General features: G+C 38.8%; 1 protein-coding gene across 1 annotated transcript in view; it reads right to left on the bottom strand.

The window, feature by feature from the left end:
• The window catches only part of RORB (RAR related orphan receptor B), a gene marked incomplete at both ends in the record, with an annotated part of 72728 nt that extends 51622 nt beyond the window's left edge, over positions 1–21106 (bottom strand). Inside the window, 3 exons of the mRNA XM_080709195.1 lie at positions 63–204; positions 5268–5353; positions 21067–21106. Of these exons, the coding sequence (XP_080565321.1) occupies positions 63–204; positions 5268–5353; positions 21067–21106 (268 nt within the window). The remainder of the gene's footprint in view (positions 1–62; positions 205–5267; positions 5354–21066) is intronic.
• Between the last annotated feature and the right edge of the window lie 1957 nt (positions 21107–23063).

The raw sequence follows: 23063 nt of genomic DNA, 5'->3' as shown, positions 1-23063 counted from the left end.
TCGACTTTGGCGAAGCCTCCACCTGAAGACCCTAGAGTAGGAAGGAGGAGGGGGCACCTTACCATCTCTGGACATTCCTAGGGCAAGACACTTCTGCAGCCGGCAGTGTTGGCAGCGGTTTCTGTTGGTTCTGTCAATTAAGCAGTTTCTCTGCCTTGGGCAGGAGTAAGAAGCATTGTTCTGCTGGCTCCTCCTGAAGAATCCCTAGACAGGAGAAGGGAAGTGGAGGGAAACGGTGAGAAGGGGAACATCAACATGTGCACCGGCTACATTTTCTGCTATGGACAGAACTGATTTTCTTCTTACTTTTAAAGATATTCATTCAAAAAATGTAATGTCACGTTTTGTTTTTCTTTTTGTTTATTAATTTATTTCATTAAAATTATTTTGGATCATTCTTTTTTGGAGAGCTTGTGAATGTTTCTAAACAGAAAGTGTGTGCTATTTGCAGAGATACGATGGTACTGGTGTCATTCATTCATTCATTCATTCATTCATTTAAGGAATGCTTATGGAAAGCATTTGTGAACTATGCTGCCCTCTGCAAAGAAAATAGTTTCTGCTGCAATGTGCAATGGAGAAAAGAGTGACAATAAGTGTGTTGCTGCTGAATCAGATATGATGAGCCTCGATGGGAGCAGGGGCACAGGCTTTGCCAAGTGCAGTGGAGGTGAGGAACTCGGGTACCAGTAGCCGCGGTGGCACAGAGGTGGCACTCAGTGTGTGCCACTGTTTCCTCAGTTTCTAAGAGGCATTTGTCCTTGTTTTTTTATTTGCTTTTATTGGTTAATTATTTGTTTTTATTTGAAAAAAATTTAGCCAGAATGCATGTGTAAAGTTGCTTTTTAAACCAGTGATGTACCCTATAATCAGTCATATCTTTTAGTAAAGGAACTACTGAGTACGGATTCTTCAACAACAAACAAAAGAAGCAATGAGCCAGGTGTGGTGGTGCGCACCGTGTAATCCTAGCACTTGGGAGGCTGAAACAGGAGGATTGCTGGTTTAAGGCAGCCTCAACAACGTAGAGAGGCAACTGAATGATAGATATCCTGTTTCAAAATAAAAAGGGTCGGGAGTGTAGCTCAGAGGCAGAATGCCCCTGTTCAATCTCCAGTACCCCAAAATAGCAATAAGTAAAAACGGAACCAATGGTCTTTCTTGTCTTTAAGCTATAGAATAGAGGAGCTCTTCACAGAAGAAAGTCTGACTCTTTCTTGCCTTTAAGCTGTAGAATAGAGGAGGTTTTCATAGAAGAATGTTTAATTCTTTCTGGTATAAAATAAACTGCCACGGGCCATGTAGTAGCTATCTAAATAAATCTGCAGCTGAGTTTATTATTATTTTTTACTTCTTTGGGCACCACCCTCCAGCACTATTGGGGGAAAGAAACATTATCTCCAGAGACCTGGAAGTTGCCATTTATCCATCCCCTCCCCTCTGTTACCAGTTTTTCTAATCATTTCGTTCTTGAGTTGCCTGCAGCAAAACAGCAAAAGTGCAAATCCATGAGCAAAAGGAAGGTCTAAAATAAAGGTGCCATGAGAAATTTTAGGAAAAGATCACTCACAGCATTATCTTTTGGAAGGAAGAATCCTCAAAAGGTGGGAGGAGGGTGGTAAGCTTAACACTCATCTTGCTGAGTGGCTTGAAGAGTCCCCTGACTTCTGTCAAATACTTTCTGTGTTTCAGTTTTTTTGGACGGGGGTAGCGCAGGCCCGGAACCAGGCTAAGCTATGGAGGCAATTACCTTAGACTGTGGAATTTATGGACTTCTCAAATTTGTTAGTGATTAAAAGTTAATATCTTAATAATGATATTAACAATGTTTTAAAAATCAGTATTAATGCAAAAACCACCAAGAGTGTAAAGAGAGACAGGATTAATATCATCGATTTTTTTTTTTTTTGGCTCAGTTTGGCCCTGTCAAGGGAACTTGGCCAACCTGTTGGAACTTGGCCAAGGACCCCAGTTGATTGTATGGTTTGAGATCAAAGTCATCCAACAGACACTTGGTTTCATCTCTAAATCTTCCTTATGTCATTTATTTACTGTACCAGTGATGGCAGAATGATTAAATACCTGACTGTTCATTTTGACTGGACAGAGATTATACACATGTCCCCAGGGATAGAAAGGATGCACTTTCTATACCGTGAAAACTCAGAAAGCAAGACTTGACTTGATTAAACATGACTCGATTTCTTTTTGAACATTATGCTAAATGATATTAGTTAGTCACAAGAAGTAAAAAATCGAATGCTCTCCCTATTATTTGGAAGCTGGGGGAAAAGGGGTCATAGGAAGAACTCTAGATGAAGAAGGAGAAACCATAGATGAGTAAATAAGATGACCTGAGGGTAACTGGAGGGGGAAGAAGGACATTCCCTAGTGTACATGATGTACTTTCACAAACACATCAAAGTCAGTCACTAAGCCAAACATGAGGAGGGGAGGAGGGGAGGGGGGGACTAGGGAAGGGCTAAGTGAGTGATGTGCACATGTACGCCTCTACCAGCTTGTACTCCATTAAGATGTCTGACCACAATGCACCGATAAAAATTTTTTAAAAAAAGATAGCTTGAAATTTATATTTTAAGAAAGAATTATTTTTTATCTTTGGATAAAAGAATTGGCAGAAAAGTCTCTTCTGAAGTCACAGCTACAAGCCACAATTTAAGGCCAATTTGACATTAATTATGAAGCGTTTCTTGCTTATCTGTTGCTCATGATTGCAAATTAGGTTTTTGGCACGAAAAGAGACTCTGTTTCAAATTTTTCTGAATGAACAGAAATTGAGTAAGTGTGTGAGTTGAATTTATGTTATTTAAAATGGATTGTTTGTGTTGACTCAAAACAGTATTAATGGAAATTGAGAAGTTGATACTGAATGTGCTGACATGGATGTCTAATCTTGAATGAAAATTTTTGAGTTTTCTGTTTGGAGAATAGAAAGTTATAAATGTGGGTTTTCCCATGAAATGAATGTAGCATGGTACACAGTTGTTTTGACTAAAACCTCAGAGAATGCTTCAGAGCGGCAGCATAAATTCCTTGCTTGTGGATTCTTCCTCTACAAAGAGAATGACAGGAACCTAAACATTATTCCTGGCTGTTGACCTGTGAATTATATTCATCCAGTAATTAAATATTTTAGAAGTAACTATTTAAAACATTTTATTCCTTAACATGAATATATCCCCATATTTTGAAATCAGACATTTTCCAAATAAGGCTTATACAATGAAATGCCAAATATCTCCACTTTGACACTGACCCCCCCAAAAAAATACACTCTTAGTGGATATTATGTAAACTAAACTAAAACTCTTAAAATTGCAGAGCAAGCCAACAAATTGGTAGAAATTCCTTTATGATTCCAAAATTACTAGTGCTTATGAAAAAAAATGATTGTCTACCTGCTCAGGGAAAGTAATAACTTATTTAAGGAGGGTAAAAAAGTGCCACCTTATAATTTTGCTTTATTGTTTCTTCTTAATGAAATGAAAAAATTGCATTAAGGTGGAGAACATGGGATTCTTAATTATAGCTCTGCAGAAGAACAGGATGCGAGGGACATCTCCGTGCTGTGCACGTGTGGATTCTCACTAGCCATCAAAAGCATGAGTGTGTGAAGCCTCCTCTCCCATTTTATTCTCATTCTTCTCTCTTTTCTCCAGTTACAGGAATCACTCTTTCTGAGACTATTATGAAGACACTTTTTGTATACAGCACAAGTTTTTGACAATTACAGTATGATTTTTATTGTTTACATCTGAAGGTCTCTTGAGATTAGAGCTTCGAGTGTATGACTGTACTACCTCTCCTTCAGTTTACTGACCTTAATGATCCACTTTGCTCGCATCTTAGATCGAAATATAATTGCAGGCTGGGGATGTGGCTCAGGGGTAGAGTGCTTGCCTATCATGTGCAAGGCTCTAGATTCAATCCCTAGCACCATTAATAACAATAATAATTTTATATATATAGTGATTTCATCAATAATTTTGCTAGTATATTACCATTTTCCTGCAAGATGGTAGGTGCATTTTATTTTTTTCTGTTTACACGTGACCCTTTAAAGTTTGTTGTAGAACTTTTTTTTTTTTTGGTACTGGGGATGGAACCTAGGGCATTCTACCTTCGAGCTACACCCTAGTTCTATTTTTTATTCTTTTTTTATTTTTTTGAAACAGGGTCTCACTGAGTTGTGCAGGGCCTCGCTAAGTAGCTGAAGCTGTCAGCCAACTGCAATCTTACTGTCTTCGCCTCTGGAATGCTGGGATTACAAGCGTGCACCACCACGTCCAGCTGAATTTTATTCTTTTTGAAACAGGGTCTCACTGAGTTGCAAAGGGCCTCACTAAGTAGCTGAGGCTGTCTGCGAACTGTGATCCTCCTGTCTCAGCTTCCCAAATGCTGGGATTACAAGTGTGTGCCAACACGCCTGGCTTAGCTGTAGAACTGTTTTGCTTGCCCTTTGATATTTAGTCTCTCATTATTTCCCTCAAAGCATTGAATTTATTAAATTTAAAAACGTATCGTTAAATTTCAAATTTCTGTTATTTCAGATGAGGTCTCCTCTGCCGGCTTCCTACTTTAGAAGCAGTTCATCCCTGGAATGTGCCTGTTATTAGGAGGGTTGGTGGTATCTGCCTGGGAGCACCACTGGGATGAGTGTGGACTAAGTGGATTTGGTCAGCTTTTTACTCTCTAGGTCAATCATAATGGTCTCAAATGACATAACCTGGCTTATACCTCAGGACCTCATTGGTAAATGAAGAGGCTGAGGAAGCCGACTTGTGGTTGACTTAGGGATTATCTGGTCTTTTAGCATCCCTTGCTTCCAGGTTTCTTGTCTTTTCCTAGAGGACAGAGGACAGCAGAGTGTACATAACCTGCCACCTTGACATCCTCTTTCTCAAGCAGATGGACACACACGTGTCCACTAGCGTACCCTCTATTTTATCCTTTAGTTCTATCTCAGTAGTAAATGCTCTAGAGTCTTCTAGAGTCAATACTGCTAACGCATCAAGACTTGGTATTTATATCTCTGTAAATGTGAAGAATTTGAGCCTTTAAGTAAGAATCCATGTTCAAGGAGGTGCTGACCAGGTAGACAAAAAGAGTCAAAAAGAACAGAAAATCAACATACCACCCACCAAGCCAAAGACCCCGAGTGTCAGCAGCAGACAGGGGACAGTGCCAGCCCCGGGGGGGCTCACGGGTGCCCCGGGTGAGCCCAGGGTGCAGGGGACAGTCCCTACCTTGCAGCCTTCACACGTGATGACTCCGTAATGGATCCCGGAGGATTTATCGCCACAAATTTTGCATGGTATCACTTCAATTTGTGCTGAAAGGAGAAAACAGAGGTTTTGAGTTGATAATGTCTTCCTCCCCACCCCTCAATGCTGTGATGTTTGTGTTGGAGGGTCCTGGGGCGGGAGAGGTGGCGTGGGGTCACCCAGTACTATCTGAAGGTCTTTCCAGGCTTCTTCTAAGTGAAAAGATATCCTTCCATCCATATGGTTTATTTTTATTTTCTCAAACTAAAAACAAATGAATAAATAACCAGAAACCAGAAGTTTTCTAAACTCTTGCCTTCACTGTTTTTTCCTTTTTAAACTCAATCTTAGAGTACAGAATTTAAATTATACCCTTGCAAATAAGAATCCTTTTTAATTACTCAAGGAGTCATTTTGACAGCCTCAGCTACTTAGAGAGGCCCTCCAAGCTTCATGAGAACTTGTTTTGAAATAAAACATAAAAAATAGGGCTAATATAGCTCAAAGGTAGAATGCCCCTGGGTTCAATCCCTAGGTCTGCAAAAAAAAAAAAAGAAATATATATCTATATATCTATATATATATCTATATATATATCTATATATCTCAAAAGGCATTTTGATATAATCGTTAGTAACACATGTAAAATAATAGAGTAGAATATATTAAAATAAAAATGTGACACAGAAATACCTTTAACCCATGTCTTCAGAGTTCTTGTTTTGCTCTTGAAATTTTAAGTTATTAAGAGCTTTCATGAACTTCCGGGAAGATGGTGACCGAGAAAAGCGGGGCTTAAGAGCCCCGCTAACAACCAATCTCCATTACCACAAAATCGGCGCCTTTCATAGCCAGAAAACACCATCACCAGAGAAATAAAAAAATCACCAGGCTCCAGAGAGAAAGCGGACTGAGAACAGAGCTCAGAGCCACAGAGGAGATACACCAGCCTCACACCCGAGGACGCGGCAGCAGCGCCATACTGCCGGCGGCAGCGGCGAGTTCACCGGATGGCTACAGCGAGCCGAGGTGAGCCGCTGCAGAACAGCCAGGCGGGATTTTTCAGCACAGGGAGCATCTAAAGCTCCCAGTGGCTGAGCTCAGCACACACTGCAGGGACTCAGAGTGGAACTCAAAACCAAGAAGAAATAAGCCAGCCTCATGGCCAAGGGCGTAGCAACGGCGCCATATTGCCACGGGCGACAGCAGCAGCGAATTCAACGAGTCCAGTACAGCTACATCTGCATACTCAAGAACAGTGAGTCAAATTGCAGGCCACAGAGGAGAAATCCCAGTACTGTACTCCCTGGGACTTGACCCAGTGGGGGAGTGGCGGTGGCAGAGATATCACACCATAGGAGAACGTGCAACCTGGCACCCCCCATAGTCTAAAGCAGCCTCTATCGACTCCCTGGGTTGGAGACTCTGTGATACAACCCAGTAAAGGAGTAGTGGGGTCAGAGATACTACAGACTCGAGATCCAGAGCACCTTAAGCGAAGTCATAGTGACCCAAGGGAAGAACCCAGAGAAGGCACAAACTTCCGAACTCATGGGAAAGAGGAATAACACTGGAGCAATGAATGCCCACAACCCCATAACATCAGAACGCAATAAAACAGAAAATCAGAGATTTCTAGAAGATCAAATCAGGAAAATAACTGTAGAAATAATAGATGTGCTTCGAAAAGAATTCAGAGAGAGCCAAAAAGAGATAAAGGATGCAATTAATGAAGTAAAGGCCTCAATTCAAAGCATGAACAACCGATTAGACCACATGGAGAACAGAATCTCGCTCTTAGAAGATGATCATTCCAAAAATGAATGCATAGTTTCTAATCTAGAAAAAAATATCCGACAGCAGGAATCTGACATTGAAGAAATATGGGCCCATTTTTTTTTTTTTTTTTTTTTTGGTGGTACTGGGGTTCCTGGAAGCCCTTCTACCTCCGGGCTACACTCCCAGAACTATTTTTACATTTTTTTTTATATTTGGAAACAGGGTCTCCTAAGCCAGCGCGCGGCTGGCTTCAAACCTGCGCGATCCTCCTGTCTCTGCCTCCCAAGCGCGGGGATTACAAGCATGCGCCACCACGCCCGGCAATATGGGCCCATTTTAAGAGAGCTAACCTAAGAATAATTGGAATAGAGGAGGGAAAAGAAAGTGAAACCAAAGGGATCAACAATCTCTTCAAGGAAGTAATAGCAGAAAAATTTCCAAACATAGAGCAAGAGGGTGATACACAGGTCCAGGAAACTTATAGAACTCCCTTTAGACAGGATCGGAGAAGAGGATCCCCACGCCACATAAATGTCAAAATGACCAATGTGGAAGCCAAACAGAGAATCTTAAAGGCAACAAAAACAAAGGACCAAGTGACATTCAGAGGCAAACCAATTAGAATCACTCCAGACTTCCCAAACCAAGTCATGAGAGCCAGAAGGGCTTGGAGTAACATATTCCAAACTCTGAAAGAAAACAACTTCCAGCCAAAAATTTCCTACCCAGCAAAACTTTCTATCAAATTAGATGGGGAAATAAGAAGCTTCCATGATGAACAGAAACTGAAGGAATTTATGTCTTCAAAACCAGTGCTAGAGAAAATACTCAAAGAGATTAACTACAAAGAAGAAATAGGTAACACTCACCAGAACCAGAGAAACAAGATTTTCCATCCAACAGACAACTAAGATTGGTTATCTGTGGAGATTCATTATTTATGTTAGTCTTTTACCTATCTCTAAATGGTATTGTTTGCCTTTATTGTTGTTAATTTTTAGGATTTCTAGTTGGAATATTAATATACCTTCAGATATAGCATTTGGAAATATTTTATCCCATTCTATTAGTAACTGTTAACTCTGTTTACATTGTCTTTGGATATACAATATTTTTTTTTATTTTTTTAGGGAGTTTGTATACTCTTCTGTTGCCTGTGCCATTGAAATCATATCCAAGAAATCACTGCCAATTTCAATGTTGTGAGGTTTTATGACCCAGATTTTCTTCTAAAAGTTTATAGTCTTAAGATTTATATTTAGGTCTTTTATCTATTTTGAGTTAATATTTGTATATGGGATTAGGTAAGGGTCCAATTTTATTCTTTTCCATGTAAGTATTATTTTTCAACAATATTTAGTTAAAAGATTATTATTTCCACCACCAAATATTCGTGGAAACCATGTCAAAAATAACTTGACAATATAGGGAAGAATTTAGCTCTAGGCTTTTATTTAACTCCAATGGCTTATATATCTGCCTTTAGAACAGTACTACACTGTTTCAATTATTGTAGCTTTATATGGTTTGAAATCAGAAAATATATATCTTCTAGCTTTGTTCTTTTTCAAGATCATTTTGGGTATCTAGAGTCCATATTCCATATTAGGATAGATTTTTTTTCTGCAAAATAAATATATAAATATATGATAGTTTCACCTAAAAAATAGAAAAAAATATTCTCTGGTAAGAAAGAAAGCAAAAAGAAATATTGAAATGTTATCTTTAAGTCATCAAAAGCTTGGTATCAGACAAATGAAACTGTTATGTGAGATTATCATTTTTAATTTTGGATAAATTGCTATATTACTAGATGTCAACCACTAAGCCAAGCATGGGAAGGAGGGATGGGGAGAGAATGGGGTGGGGATCGGGTGGGGGCTGACTGGGCGATGTGTGCATGTATGTCTACAAAAGTTTGTATCCCACTATGATGTATGAATACAGTGCACCAATAAAAAACAGAGCTTTCACATGGTCTATATCAATAATATTTTTATTTATCTATTTATTTACTTAATGGCACTGAGGAGTGAACCCAGGGTCATCTACCTCTGAGCTATACACCCAATCCTTTTTTATTTTTATTTTTTTAAATTTTGAATCACAGTATCACTAGGCTGCTGAGGCTGTCCTGAAACTTGTGTTTCTCCTTTCTCAGCCTCCCAAGTACTAGCATTACAGGCATGTGTTACCATGCCCAGCTTCAATAATATTTTAAATAAGTAAATAAAACAAAACAAGATCATGGATGCATGACAACTTTACCGATTTTGTGGCTGGATGCTCATTTGTAAAAAAGCCAATAATGAATGAGCCCAACACTGAGTGACCATGCCATATATATCCCCTAGGAATCAATGGCTTATGACAGAGGATAAAATATAGTAATAACCTAATTAGTAAAACAAAATTAGTACATGAAGAAATCAGAGAAAAATCGCAAATTTTGTATGCACATGTGGTTAATAAGGTAGCACAAGGGATTGATGCCAGGTTTTGGAGCTGCTGGGGTTAGGCAGAGGAGCTAATCCCTCTTGTCATAAGAAATAGACAAAGTGAACAGGATGAATAAATAATGAAAATGGTGGCTTAGTACTTAGAAAGCTGAGTTGGTTAGGCTAAAGGTCCCAAGGCAGGTATCACAGGAAAGCATGGCTTATGTCGGTGGCAGGACAAAGAGAGAGGAAGAAGGGAATACAAAAGATGATCAAGGGCAGAGAGAGGTTCTGTGGTCAAGGGAAGGATGTAAACCGATGAAGAGCAGTAGGTGGCTTCTAGCTTGCTAGCCTGGAAAGTGAGACAAGGTAGTACGTTTGACAAAAAATGGGGATGTGTATGGATTAAGGCGGCACGTGAGCCATGGAGTTGGATGTCTTCTATGCACCTGTGTACATAACCTCTCGGAACGGTGATTGTAAGTCATCATGATAGAGGTTATTTTGAGTGGAGTAATTCCTCTGTTTCTGATATTATTCTAAGAGTTGTTTGTTACAATTATACACACTAAGAATATGCTATTTCCTATGTTAATTTAAAATAATTATGCAAAATATACTTCAAAATGCTTTGTATATTAATCTGCCACTTGGATGTATTTCTATAGATTCTCACTCTTAAATACACAAAACAAATAAATGCAAGACATTACCCACCTTTTCTTATTGTTTCACATTTTTTAAAGGGTAATACCTAGCTTTAGGGGATCATAATAAATTTTTGAAATTAAATATTTTACCAAAACTTCAAATCATCATTGTAAGCAAAAAAATCAATATTATGTCTCTACAGTTTATATGAAAATGCTGAGCATCCAGGCTGTTAATGAGGCTTTTGAATTGATGTGAGATGTGATAAACCAGAAATTAGCCACATTTCCTGATAATTTTGTTCAGTACTGCGTTCTCTGACTCTTGTAAAAACAAAGAACACAATTTTGAATTTCTACATTACTTCAAAAGTACCAGCAATGAAAACAGCCTAAGGAGAAGCATCACCTGGAATACTTACTAGATTAAGTATTTATGTTTGCTTCTACTTTTTTTTTTTTTTTTTTTTAGCTTTCAGATTACATGAATTCAAATTTGTCTTCAAGATTTTCTGATAGGGGAAAGATATGGAACTTGATGTCATTCTGTCTGGTTCTTCTGGAATCCAGTCCTTAACCTGTTAGTGATTGGGACCATGGCCAAGACAGAATCTTTAATCTTATGTTTTCTGGTTTATAAGGATAAAACTTAGTTGACAATATTCAGAGATTTGTAAGGATCAAAGGGGTATTTTACATAGAAATGCCTTGTAAATAGTAAAGAGCTAAAAAAAATGTAGCTGTCCTCATTACTGCCACTGTCAACTGGTCTTTCTAGTGCTTTTGGATAGGAAATATGATAAGCCAAGTTATTATTCCTTTATTAAGAACCTTGTCATTTGAAATAGCCTAATGAGTGACATTGTAAGTTATTTTTTACTGTGGATCTTTTTAAAGCTATATAAAACTATAACCTTTAAGCAGTGGATTATTTAAAATGATTACAAAATTGACTTTCAAAAATCCTAGGTATCCATTGTATAGTTTTTAGATTCTATGATATTAAGTCAGAGGCTCTCTTTGCATAAATTACTCCCCAGGGAGTAGCTTACACGTGAGGAGAGTCTGCTTCAATAAGTTCTTAATTATAAAATGATCTAACTTTAAAGGAAATGAAAATAGAGGTAATTTGCCCCCCGGGGTGTGAGAAGATGTTTTTGAAAGGCACAAAGGTTATCTTATACAACTTCGAAAATACAAATGAGGTAAGGAACATTCGATAGAACATCTGCATATTTATACATATTTATAATCCTGGCTCAACACTTAATCCTGAGGAGCTATAAACACTTTCGCAGTATTTTTAAAGAGAAAGAAGCCATGTAAAGGAGTGTAGATGTGTTTCTGTGAGTGGGAAGGGGCTATCAGTTTGGACATTAAGGCCATTTTTACTTATTATGGCAGAATGGATCATCTGAAGTTTATTAGAGGCGAAGATTAAGTTAGATAACAGAAAGTAGCAGGTTTTCCTTTTCTTTCATTTAAAAAGAGCAAACTGCTTCTGAGCCACACCTTTGCCATTTGCACGATGTGTTCTTATGAAAGCACGTCTGTGCAAACACAATATTTCAGACACTAATTAGGACGACAGATCACATCATTTCTCCTGTGTTGTCATTTCTAAATATCTTGTCATTACTCCGGGTGTGCTCTCCTGCAGGAGTGTCTTGCAGAGGATAGACAACGTACTGTTTAACACGGTTCCAACTGAGCATCTTGGGAGAAGTTGGCTTGGACCTCGCCAGCTTTGAGAACCCAGGTTATATAAGGAAACGAAGGCATGAGTTTGTCTTTTGTACTTTTGCTTGACTCATGAGTTTATTTGACAATATTAATCCTTGAGAGAAAAACTTAGAGGTGCTGAAATGCCCTGATCAATGGCTTGAGAATCTTTCATTTTTTATATGTTCCTCTTGCTTATATTTTCTATTGACAACCCTTTGTGTAGGCTGTGGTTAAAATTTTATTTACTATTTAATATTTTGTTTGTAACAGCAATGGCATATATGTGTTTCTTCTCCTCCTCCTCCTCCTCCTCCTCCTCCTCCTCCTCCTCCTCCTCCTCCTCTTCTTCTTCTTCTTCTTCTTCTTCTTCTTCTTCTTCTTCTTCTTTTTTTTAAGAAACAATGTGTTCAATGCCAGTTTCCCAAAAGGTTAAAATACTGTGACGCTCTACATTATATTAATGTAACTCATGGACACAGTGGGTTTGACTCCAGGGTTTGGTAGGCAGAGCCTAGTCACTAATTATGGGATGCATGTTTTTGAAGATGTCTCCTCTCTCTCCCAATTATGCCCAAAGTCTCTTTCCTTGCTCAGAGTCTCTGTCACAACTTTGCATGAAGTCACCAAGTTTCATTTCTTTTTGCTTATACAAATATACACAGTTTTAGTTCTGCCCCCTCCAGACTCCTGCTGGTGACAGCAGGTGTTAAGGTTCAATAAACTAATCCTGGCTAATGAGTTAACTAAGAAACCACTGCTTCGATGCAACAAATAATTTAATTCTTAGAAGCATCTATCAGGAAAGGCAATGACAATTTATCTGTTAGGTACTTTCTGGTTGGAGAAAACTTTCTTCTTTCTTTTTTTCCCTTTTCTTTCTTTTTTTTGATATTAAGGATTGAACACAAAGCCATTCTACTTTATAGCTATACACCCCCACCCCAGCCCTATTTTATTTTTTATTTTGAAGCAGGTCTCACTAAATTGCTGAGGGTCTCATTAAGTTGCTGATGCAGGTCTTGAACCTGTGATCCTCCTGTCTCAGCCTCTCAAGTACTAGAATTACAGGAGTGCACCACCACGCCTGGCTCTCCATCCCTCTTTTCCAACCCATACAACTCAACTCACCCACCCATTTTTTCATTCTGATCATTCTAAGTTGGGAAAGGAACAAGGTCATGCTTCTGTGTTTTCAATGGTGTCAAAAGGAGACTTTATGTAAGTCCTTAAAGCAATTATCCTAAATATTTTTCCCTTTCAGCACAAACAAGAGATTAGACATACTTTTATTTACAAAGAGTCTTTAAGCAATACTGATTTTTCATATTTAGTGTGAAAGAAGAAATCAGAATCTTGAAATGGGGGAGGCATATATATTTTGGAAAATGCCCCCAAGTGTCCTAATGATATGATCAGGCTCTGTTGGAAATTAAATGAATCAAGATATTATCTAGGAATTCTCTCTACTACACAAACCACATGCAAAGTTTTTAAAAAAGCCGAGAACAGGCCAGATCTGTAAATATTAAGGAATGATCAGTAATTCTACGTTTCCTGACTCTGAGTTTGGGGCTACACTTGTGACATCTTTTGTTGTCTCTTATTTATTTATGCCTTCAAGGGAAGAAGCATCTAGCAGGCTAAGAGTTCTCTGGACACTGGGACCCAGCACAGGCTGCCTTCTTGGACACTGGGCTTGCCTGTTAGTTTCTGTTTCCCATAATTTTGCAGTTATGCTAAAAGTGGACAGAGCAATTAAAGCTCTTAATGTCTGAGTGAAGTACAATTTACACATGTAAAAATTTCCAATAAAGATGACTATTTTGGTTAAAAATCCTGTTGCAGATGGTCTCAGTAGCCCAAGTTGTATCTCATCTACCATCTGTGACAAATGCAAGCTAAAATCTCTGCACTCCTTCCCTCTCCCTCTGGCAGGCTGATAATCATCTACCTTTTTAGGTGCGAAACCATCTGATGTCACATAGCAGGAAACCCAAGGACTGTGGTAAAGCCGGCATCCTGAGACCTGGTGCAAGTGTTATATGTGATTTGCCAGACAAAAACTCTGAGGATGGAATGGGATGGAAGTATGACCCTCAGGGGACCAAAGGGAAAGTCCTGAGCTTTGGCCCTTGTATTATGCTTACTGGTGATTCTGAAAGATTCCTTATGTTGGGTCAGGACTGCATCCATGTCCATCTCATCAATCCAGAGTGCATCTCAATGCCAGCTTCCTGCCTGCCCAAATGCCCTGAACAGTGTATGAAATCCAGGGCACTCTACTTTCTACTGTAACACTCCTGCATCTGTCCACATCTGGGGGGTCTCCATCTCTTCTCAAACATTTCTCTGTAATACTGTTGGTAGTGTACTTTGTTGCATTTGGTTGATAGTTCCTAAATGACCTAAAGATATATTTAGATTTATATTATTATAATTATATATACTGCATGTTAATGGAAGCTAGATTAAGGAAACTATCATAGGATGATGACAAAATTTGTTTTCAAAGACATAATTTGTAGGCTAATCATAAAGAAGACTGACTTATATTTTACATATGAGCATTTACCGTGAAGGGATGCTTGCCCACTTAGACTCTCTAGAGGACTAAAGACAATAGAAAATGAGACCAACAAATAGTGATGACAGTAAATTAGTAGGGTCATTAAAAACAACCACCATTTCCCCCTATCTTCAGTTTTGCTTTTCATGGTTTTAGATATCTAAGGTCAACTATAGTCTGAAAATATTAAATGGACAATTCCAGAATAAACAATGCATGATTTTTCAATTGCATGCCATTCGGAGTAGCCTTATACAATTTGACACTGGCCCACTCCATCTTGCCCAGAATATGAATCATCCTTGGCTTAGTATATCTACTGGACCACATATCACTGTATATGATACCTGCCCATTAGTTAAGAGTAGCCATCTAAGTTATCAGATCTACTGTTGTGGTCTTAGTATACTGTTATAATTGTTTTATTTTATAATTGGTTGCTGATAATCTCTTACTGTGGCAAATTTATAAACTAAACATTGCTGGAGGTATGTATTTACAGGAAAAACCATAGTATTTATCCAATTTGGTTCTACTCACAGTTTCAGGCATCTATGGAGTGGAAAGAAGAGAATCTCAAAATGTATCTCCCATGGACAAGAGGGGACAATTGTATTGATAATAAGTTAAATGTTTAGTTTTTAGAAAACTCAGTCGCATCTATAAGTAGTAGTAGTTTATGAATTAATTCCCATTAAACACATCTACTTTTTTCCCCCTGGTACTGGGGATGGAACCCAGGAGCATTCTACCTCTGAGCTACACCCCCAGCCCTACTTTTTATTCTTTATTTTGAAACAGGGTCTCACTGAGTTGCAAAGGGCCTCACTTAGTACCTGAGGCTGTCTGCGAACTGGGATCCTCCTGTCTCAGCCTCCCAAATGCTGGGATTACAAGTGTGTGCCACCACACCTGGATCACATCTACTCCTGTCAATGTTTTAATCCTATTGAGACAATGTGTGTCAGAGACCTGACACCCTCCAGGTTGAGAGCAGTTAACGTCTTCAGTGACCACTCAGCTGTGTGGTCTTTGGACTAGGGGCTTTGTCGTGACCCAGGACTGTGTACTATCAAACTCACCTAAGACTAGCAGAACCAAGATTTGCACCCCAAGTAGCAGTGAAGTTTATAGCTATAGCTACCCTGAGAACTGCTATTGGGATTTTTAATTTCCAGGCCATGAAGATAAGAGCTTCACAGGATTCTGCAAAAACAGTTTCTATTCTCATCTTTTAGGTATTTCCTTGTGTTCCTACTGACAGGAGGTTAGTTGGAGAGTTAGGGAAAAACTCCCCAAACTCTGGTCACTAATTGACAAGGCAAAAGAAAGAGATGCCAGTGTATTTTAGAAACATCATTCACTACTGTAGTTAACACTTTGTGCATCAGGGTAATTTTGCAGATATATTGGCTGGGTTCAGGCCCCAGCACCACAGGCTCACCCAAAATGAGTCACTACTACACACTGACTAAAATTATTATAGTATTAAAACTGACAATCCCATATACCGGAGAAGATGCTGAGAAAAGATTCTCATTTGTTGTTCTTGGGAATGCAAAATGGTATACTCATTCTGGAAGGCAGTTTGGCAATTGTTACCAAAGCTAAATTTAGTCTTACCAGCAGTTGTGCTCCTAGGTATTTACCAAATGAGTTGAAAACGTATATCCTCACAAAACATGCACAGAAATGTTTATGATTTTATTCATAATCTCCCCAAGCTGGAAGAACCAAGATCTTCAATAGGGGAATGTATGTATCAACTGCAGTATGCCCCTAGAGTGGGGTATCATCTGGCAGCCCCCCAAAGAGCTAGCAAGCCATGAAAAGACAGAGGAATCTTGAAAGCATATTCCTAACTGAAAGAAGACAGAGCAATTCCAAATATATAACACTTTGAAAAAGGCAATACTAGATAGCAAAAACAACAACAACAACAACAACAACAACAACAACAAAAACCTAAAAACCAAACAAAAACCAACCAAACAGCAAACAACAACAAAAAACAATGATTACTAGGGTTTGGGGGTAAGAGAGGATTAATAAATAAATCACAGAGACTTGTTAGGGTTATGAAACCACCCTGTATGATACTGCAATGATGGACATGTGCTTTATATATTAAAACTTTAGAGAGGACATTAGTGTAAACTGGGCTATATTAATAAAAATGTATCAACATTGGTTCATGAGTTATAGCAAATGTACTGTCTTAATGGAAAATAGTAATAATAGGAGAAAGAAATTGTGTGTGTTTGTGTGTGTGTGTGTGTGTGTGTGTGTGTGTGTGTGTGTGTGAAGGCTGGTGGTTATATGGTTCTCTATGTGATATGTCCTCAGTTGTTCTGTATATACGATTGTACTGTGTGCATGTATGCCTTTTTACTCTGAATTCCATTAAGATGTATGATTACAGTGCACCCATAGAAGTACATATTGTAAAAAAGTTTATTATTTATTCAAAAAATTGTACAAAGATTTTTTTCCACTGGAGGCAATGAGGAGCATCCTAGATAACCAAAGAAAGACAAGTAAGAAATTATTTGAAAAAAATTCAGAAAGTGTCAATTTAAACTACAGATTATATATAGTCATATATATGTAGTCATATATATACATGTATATGACTAAGTTTCTGCCTTCAAAATGAATACTATGATTATACATCCACATACATCTAAATAACTTCAGCCAAGAACAGAAAGATAACTACGGAATGAACTTAAAAGAGGAAAATAATAACTTCTTCTGGGGACACTGAGAAGGTGTGGTGCTGAGCCCGGTGGCTTTTGAGCCAGGTTCTGGAAAGCAAGCCAGCATGAGAAGTAAATATGTAGGGAAGGCTAATGTAAAGATAGGGGGTAAAGAGTGAAAGAAAAATCCAATGACAAAAGTCGATTTCCAGATCAGATATTTAAACTTGTCTGGGGTCTTTTGTTAATGTGGGTAAAAGCGAGTGAGGAGTAGCAGGATGTGTCTAGAGTGATCGCAGAGCTCTGCTTTATCATAGTCACTAATCATCTGTCAAGCCAACGCATGTGAAATTGCCACCTTTTTGTGCAAAAAATTGGTGACATTTGCAACCATATGATTCAATCTAGTAGTATTATTCACTGTGTTCTAAGATGTAGTTCTTATGCTGCATGGTTTTCAAGAATACTTGAAATAACAGAAGGACGTGCTTAATAAGTATAAATAGAGCCATTAAATGATCTATTTGGGGTTAGACAATTCATAAGCAGAACCACAGAGAGAGAGGGGGGGAGAAGAGAGAGAGAAGAGAGAGATAGGGAGAGAGAGAGAAGAGAGGGAGGAAGAGGGAGGGAGAGAGAGAAGAGAGATAGGGAGAGAGAGAGAAGAGAGGGAGGAAGAGGGAGGGAGAGAAGATAGGAGAGAGAAGAGAGAGAGGGAGAGAGGGGAAGAGAGGGAGAGAGGGGGAGAGAGGGAGAGAGAAGAGAGAGAGGAGAGAGAGAAGAGAGAGAGGGAGGGAGAGAGAGAGGGGAGGTAGAGGGAGAGAGAGAGGGAGAGAGAGAGAGAGAGAGAGAGAGAGAGAGAGAGAGAGAGAGAGAGAGAGATCAATCCCAAGTAACTAAAGTTTTGGGTTAAAAGCACCCAATACTACTTTTCCCTCTCCTAATTGATAGAAACTATAGAGAACATTCCTGATTCCCAGCATTTGATCAGGGAGTTTGAAAAATAAAGCATCACTCTTTCTGGTAGGTGGCAAAGGAAGACTACATCTCTTGAAGTATATTTAAAACAAAAAGAGAGACAAGCCAAGACTTCAGAGGAAAGGAGGAGAATGTATGCTAAAACAGAGTGACCAGAATCCAGTTTCAACGCCTTTGATCTTGAAGAAAGAAAACTTGCAGCATCATATTGAGATCTTTTTGTGAGACATTTGGGTAAATTATTGCTCTGCAGTAAGAAAATGTCTACATTAAGATCAGAATGTGAGTCACATATTAAAATTTCTCTTCCTAATCTAATGATACCTCTATTAAACTGGATCATAACATAATTTGCCTAGGTGGCCAAAAGCTAAATAATATTGTCACTTTTTCATGTTTACACTTTTGTTTTTTAATGTATCCTCAGACTTTTGCATAGCAAATAATAACTAGAAAACATAAGGGAGATATTGACATCGGGGGGAGAGAGAGAGAGAGAGAGAGAGAGAGAGAGAGAGAGAGAGAGAGAGAGAGAGAGAGAGTATGACACCAATGATCTTTCAATAAGAACTCAGATTGCAGCAACTCATCTTGAATTATCAGTGGGAGCTTTGTCACACTGGCTAAATATGTTACAATTTCTGCAGTGAGAATTAGATTACTATATCATTTATGTTCTAGCAAACTCGCAGTTCAGCCTGGGTTACTTCAGCATCCAATCTTGAAGTGAAAAGAAACGAGAGAATTGAAGAGACAACCTTAATTCTTATTTCATGTCTTTGAGACAAGAAAAGTTCAGAGGTAGAGAGACAGGGTTGGATTTCATCCATCTTTACATAGATGGCCTTTGAATAGAAGGGAGACACAGAATTTAAAGAGAAGTGTTCTCATTTGCATTAAGCACCAGAAATTATTTCAGGGGTAAAGTGACCATTGAGGTGTCACTTGGGGATGGACGCTTTATAATTTCTTCTGTGCTACCCCCACAAAGGCCTCTTGTTAGTGTGAGACCTAGGCAAAGGGTAGCCACCCAACACATGTAGAATTAGTTACAGCCCCTTCCAAGACTGAAAGGCCTGTTCTGCTGATACTGCACACTTTCTCTAAAGAGATTACTAGCATAATCCTAAATATTATGGGACCCGAGCTATCTTATTTTTGAGCCCATCAGATCCAGCAGGCTGCACATAATCCCCCACAGCTTTATTCAGAGTTTATGTGAGCTGGTGATGTAGGAACATGGTGACCATACCTTCCTCACTCCACAGACAATATGACTCTGTGTGAATGACACGGAAACATGTAATATCATGTTATCATGGCTTTCAAATTCCATGTGAAGAATTTTCCTCTTTTTTCATGGACTTTTTTTTTAATAAAGAGAGCACTCACAAGCATTGTTTGATAGTCTAAAATATTTGAATGGAGATGTTTCTGGGCATCCCATTCGTTAGTTGTGTTTTTTATATGTTAGTTAATACCAAAGCCATTTTGATGCTACTCTGTGGATTGAATTGGTAGAAGGAAGAATTTTTCCCTGCTTGTTTGCAAGTTTGAATTTCAGAGAAAATATAGAGGAAAAGACAGTGGTAAAACCAGAAATGGCCAAACATAGCACCAATTATTCTGTAGTAACTTTAAAAGTTGCTCCTTTAATTTATTTTTATCATATTTATTTTAATTTTACTGATATTGAAGAGGAAAAAGAAAAACTCTAGTGATCTTTGGAAAATGTCAAAGCACATTTGTTCATAAAATTTATTTTAAAAAATGAGTTGTGCTTATGTATATATATGTGCACATAAACCCCTAAAATCAAACATGTTTTATGTAATTTTACAACAGAAGGTAACTGCATGCTTAGCTTTTTAAATACCAAGCAGGGGAGAAAGAAACACTTCTGTTCACCTGTGAGCCTCTGCTAATTGTGATTCAGACTCAAAGAGGATTAGGTCCATGGACGTTAATATGTCCGGTATTATTAATTTCTAAACAACAATAGCAACAATATCCGTAGTAAATCTGTCAGTGGCGAGGATGAATAGTTGTTTAAAGACTCTACTGATGTCAGAACTGCAAGCTGCTGGTAATGGCTTATTTCACCAACGTCTTTAGGTGTATATATTTTAAAATCAGTGAGTAATTACATGGAAAACATATCTATACTTTTCTAAGAACACAAGCACCAGGAAGCTGTGAGCATTGTGGAAAAATTTTAATTTTGAGTCTATAGACTTAGAGGAGTTTGTCTGATTAACAACTTTTTTGAAACAAATGCAAGACTTATTTTATTTTAAACATATTTACATTTTAATACTTCTCAGTTCATTGTTATCTAGCGCCACCACAGAATTGACAATAAATCATTTAACCCTAAAATATTTTTAAGACAGATCCCCAGATCTACTCATGTTATGAGATAATGTGTACTAACTTACTTGTAAAAAGTGTAGAAAAAACCATAATTTTTCTCATTGTTAACAATCTTCCCACCAAATAGTATTGAAAAATGGATTACTTACATATGAGAAACATCTCATATAATATATAAACTAAATTGATATTTTAAAAATAAGAATAGCCAAATTATCATGACTCTAGCAATATTAATAAAGTCAAATCTACACATTTGTGACAAGGGTGTCTACAGTGTTGACCTGATTTTAGTGAAATGTCGTAGATGACTCCTTGAGTTTAATTTTGAAATATATAAATGGGGGAATTCACCTCTGGATATGACAATATTTATATGTAAATACCTTCTCCAGTGGAAAATTGAGCCGGAGTGACTGGTATATTATACGCATTCCCAGAAACTATCTTATTGTTCCCACACCTGGCTATCACTTATTTTGCAGAGAGAGCTTCTAAACCCTTACTTTCCTGCCTGAGGATGCTACATACAGCTAAATATCAGAAGAGAGAAAATAAAAATGTAAAACTCACCTGTGGCATCAGCTTTAGTTTTGAGCTGGTTCTCACACATTTTGACGTAGCAATTAAAAGTCTAACTGAAAAACACTACACTTTTCACTGGAGATCTGACGATTGCCTCATGCCATCCCACAACTAGAATCCCTACAGACTGCATTAATGAGATTAAATGAAAGAGGAGTTAAAGGCATCAACTGTTCCATTTCATTAAGTAAGGGCGAAAGGCAGCTCAAGGCAAGGAGGCGGTGGCCACGGGACTGGTTTTCTGTCTTGATTCTACTACTTTCTAAGGAACACCGTGCTTGATAAATTACAATGAGCGACTTAAACATCACTTCTTCCCCGAATTGTACAGATATGTATTCTTTCCATATTTTAATCCCCCTTTGTTTTCATATTGTTGGAAACAGATCTAAGATGTAGATGCCAAGTAGTAAGAGTCCATTCTGTGCTGGTCATGGGGGTTCACGCCTGTCATTCCAGTACTTAGGAGGCTGAGACAGGAGGATGGCAGGTTGAAGGCCAGCCTCAGGAATGCAGGGAAACTCTCAATAACCTAGCAAGGCCTTGCTTCAAAATAAAATATAAAAATAGCTGGGAGCTGGGCATGGTGGCGCACACTTGTAATCTCAGTTCTTGGGAGGCTGAGACAGGATCACGGGTTTGAGGCCAGCCTCAAGCTACTTAGTGAGGCCCTCTGCAACTTAGACCCTGTTTCAAAATAAAGAATAAAAAACAGGGCTGGGGGTGTAGCTCAGAAGTAGACTGCCCCGAGTCTAATCCCTACACCAACAAACAAACAGACAACAACAACAACAACAACAACAACAACCCCACTACCATCACCACAACAACCAAAAAGGCCTGTAGATCAGCGGTAGGATGTCCCAGGTTCAATCTCCAGTAATGTGCGCATGCGTGCGCACTCGAGAGCATAAACATTTTTTACAGTTGAAGAAAGCATGTCTGCCTTACAGTGGCAGCTGCCAGTCTGGGGACTGAGCACCGGGCAGGTGAGCTGGCCCAGTCAGGTCCACAGTGACTTTCTCCCCTGCCCCCGCTATGCTTTCACTTGTAAAAGAAGAAGAATGAAGATACACCGACAAGAAATTTCTGACCCTGAACCAGTGTCACTAGGTGGGATAAACAGATAGATACTATAAAAATTGCTTTGACTTCCGTAGCAAAAAAATGCTTTTTATGCAAGAGCAAAATGCTTACATAAGTCTCAGCTTTATTTAACTTTTGCTTAGGGCTGCTACATTGCTTCAGTGATAAATTCGATTTTTCTTTTTCCCCTTACCTCCCCCTACCACCTTCAGCAGCTCCCGCTTTCTTCCAGTAGTCACTCAGTACAAAGAGTTTCTTGACTTCCTTCTGGTCTACTCATCTCTTAAAAATGCTCCATTTTTATGTGTCCTACATTATAGTAGAACTGTCCTTCCTTCCTTCCTTCCTTCCTCCCTCCCTCCCTCCCTCCCTCCCTTCCTTCTTCCCTTCCTTCCTTCCTTCCTCATACTGGAATGAACCCAGGGGCATTCTACCTCCAAGGTATACCCCCAGCCCTTGCTATTTTTTATTTTGAAGCAGAGTCTTTCTTGTTAGAGCATACTGGCCTTGAACCTGTGATTCTCCTGTCTCAGCCTCTCAAGTACTGGGAACAAGGGAAAGAGGCCCTGGGATGTTGACAGAGGCTGGGGAGACACATTCCATATTGCCTGCTGGAGTGGCAGACTGAGCCCAGTGGCTCTCAGCTCTGGGCCTATTGGAGTAAACTAGAGACCTTAAAAACGTGTATCCCCAGGGTCCCCCATGAATCCCCATGGATATGTTTTCTTTGAGGCCAAGGCTTCTGGAGTGATTCTAATGGGTGGCCAGGACTGGAGACCCCTGGCACCTTCCTCAGAGTCATCAGAGAATCATCATAGATTCTTGACCCTACCAACTGACACCCAGACAAAAGTAGAATAACCTGCTAGCTTCACTTGCTTTCAGTTAATTTTAAAATC

The sequence above is a fragment of the Muscardinus avellanarius genome (assembly GCF_963383645.1).
Source record: "Muscardinus avellanarius genome assembly, chromosome: 13".
NCBI lineage: Eukaryota > Metazoa > Chordata > Mammalia > Rodentia > Gliridae > Muscardinus > Muscardinus avellanarius.
The sequence above is the reverse complement of the archived record's forward strand: the minus strand, read 5'-3'. Positions and strand labels throughout refer to the sequence as shown.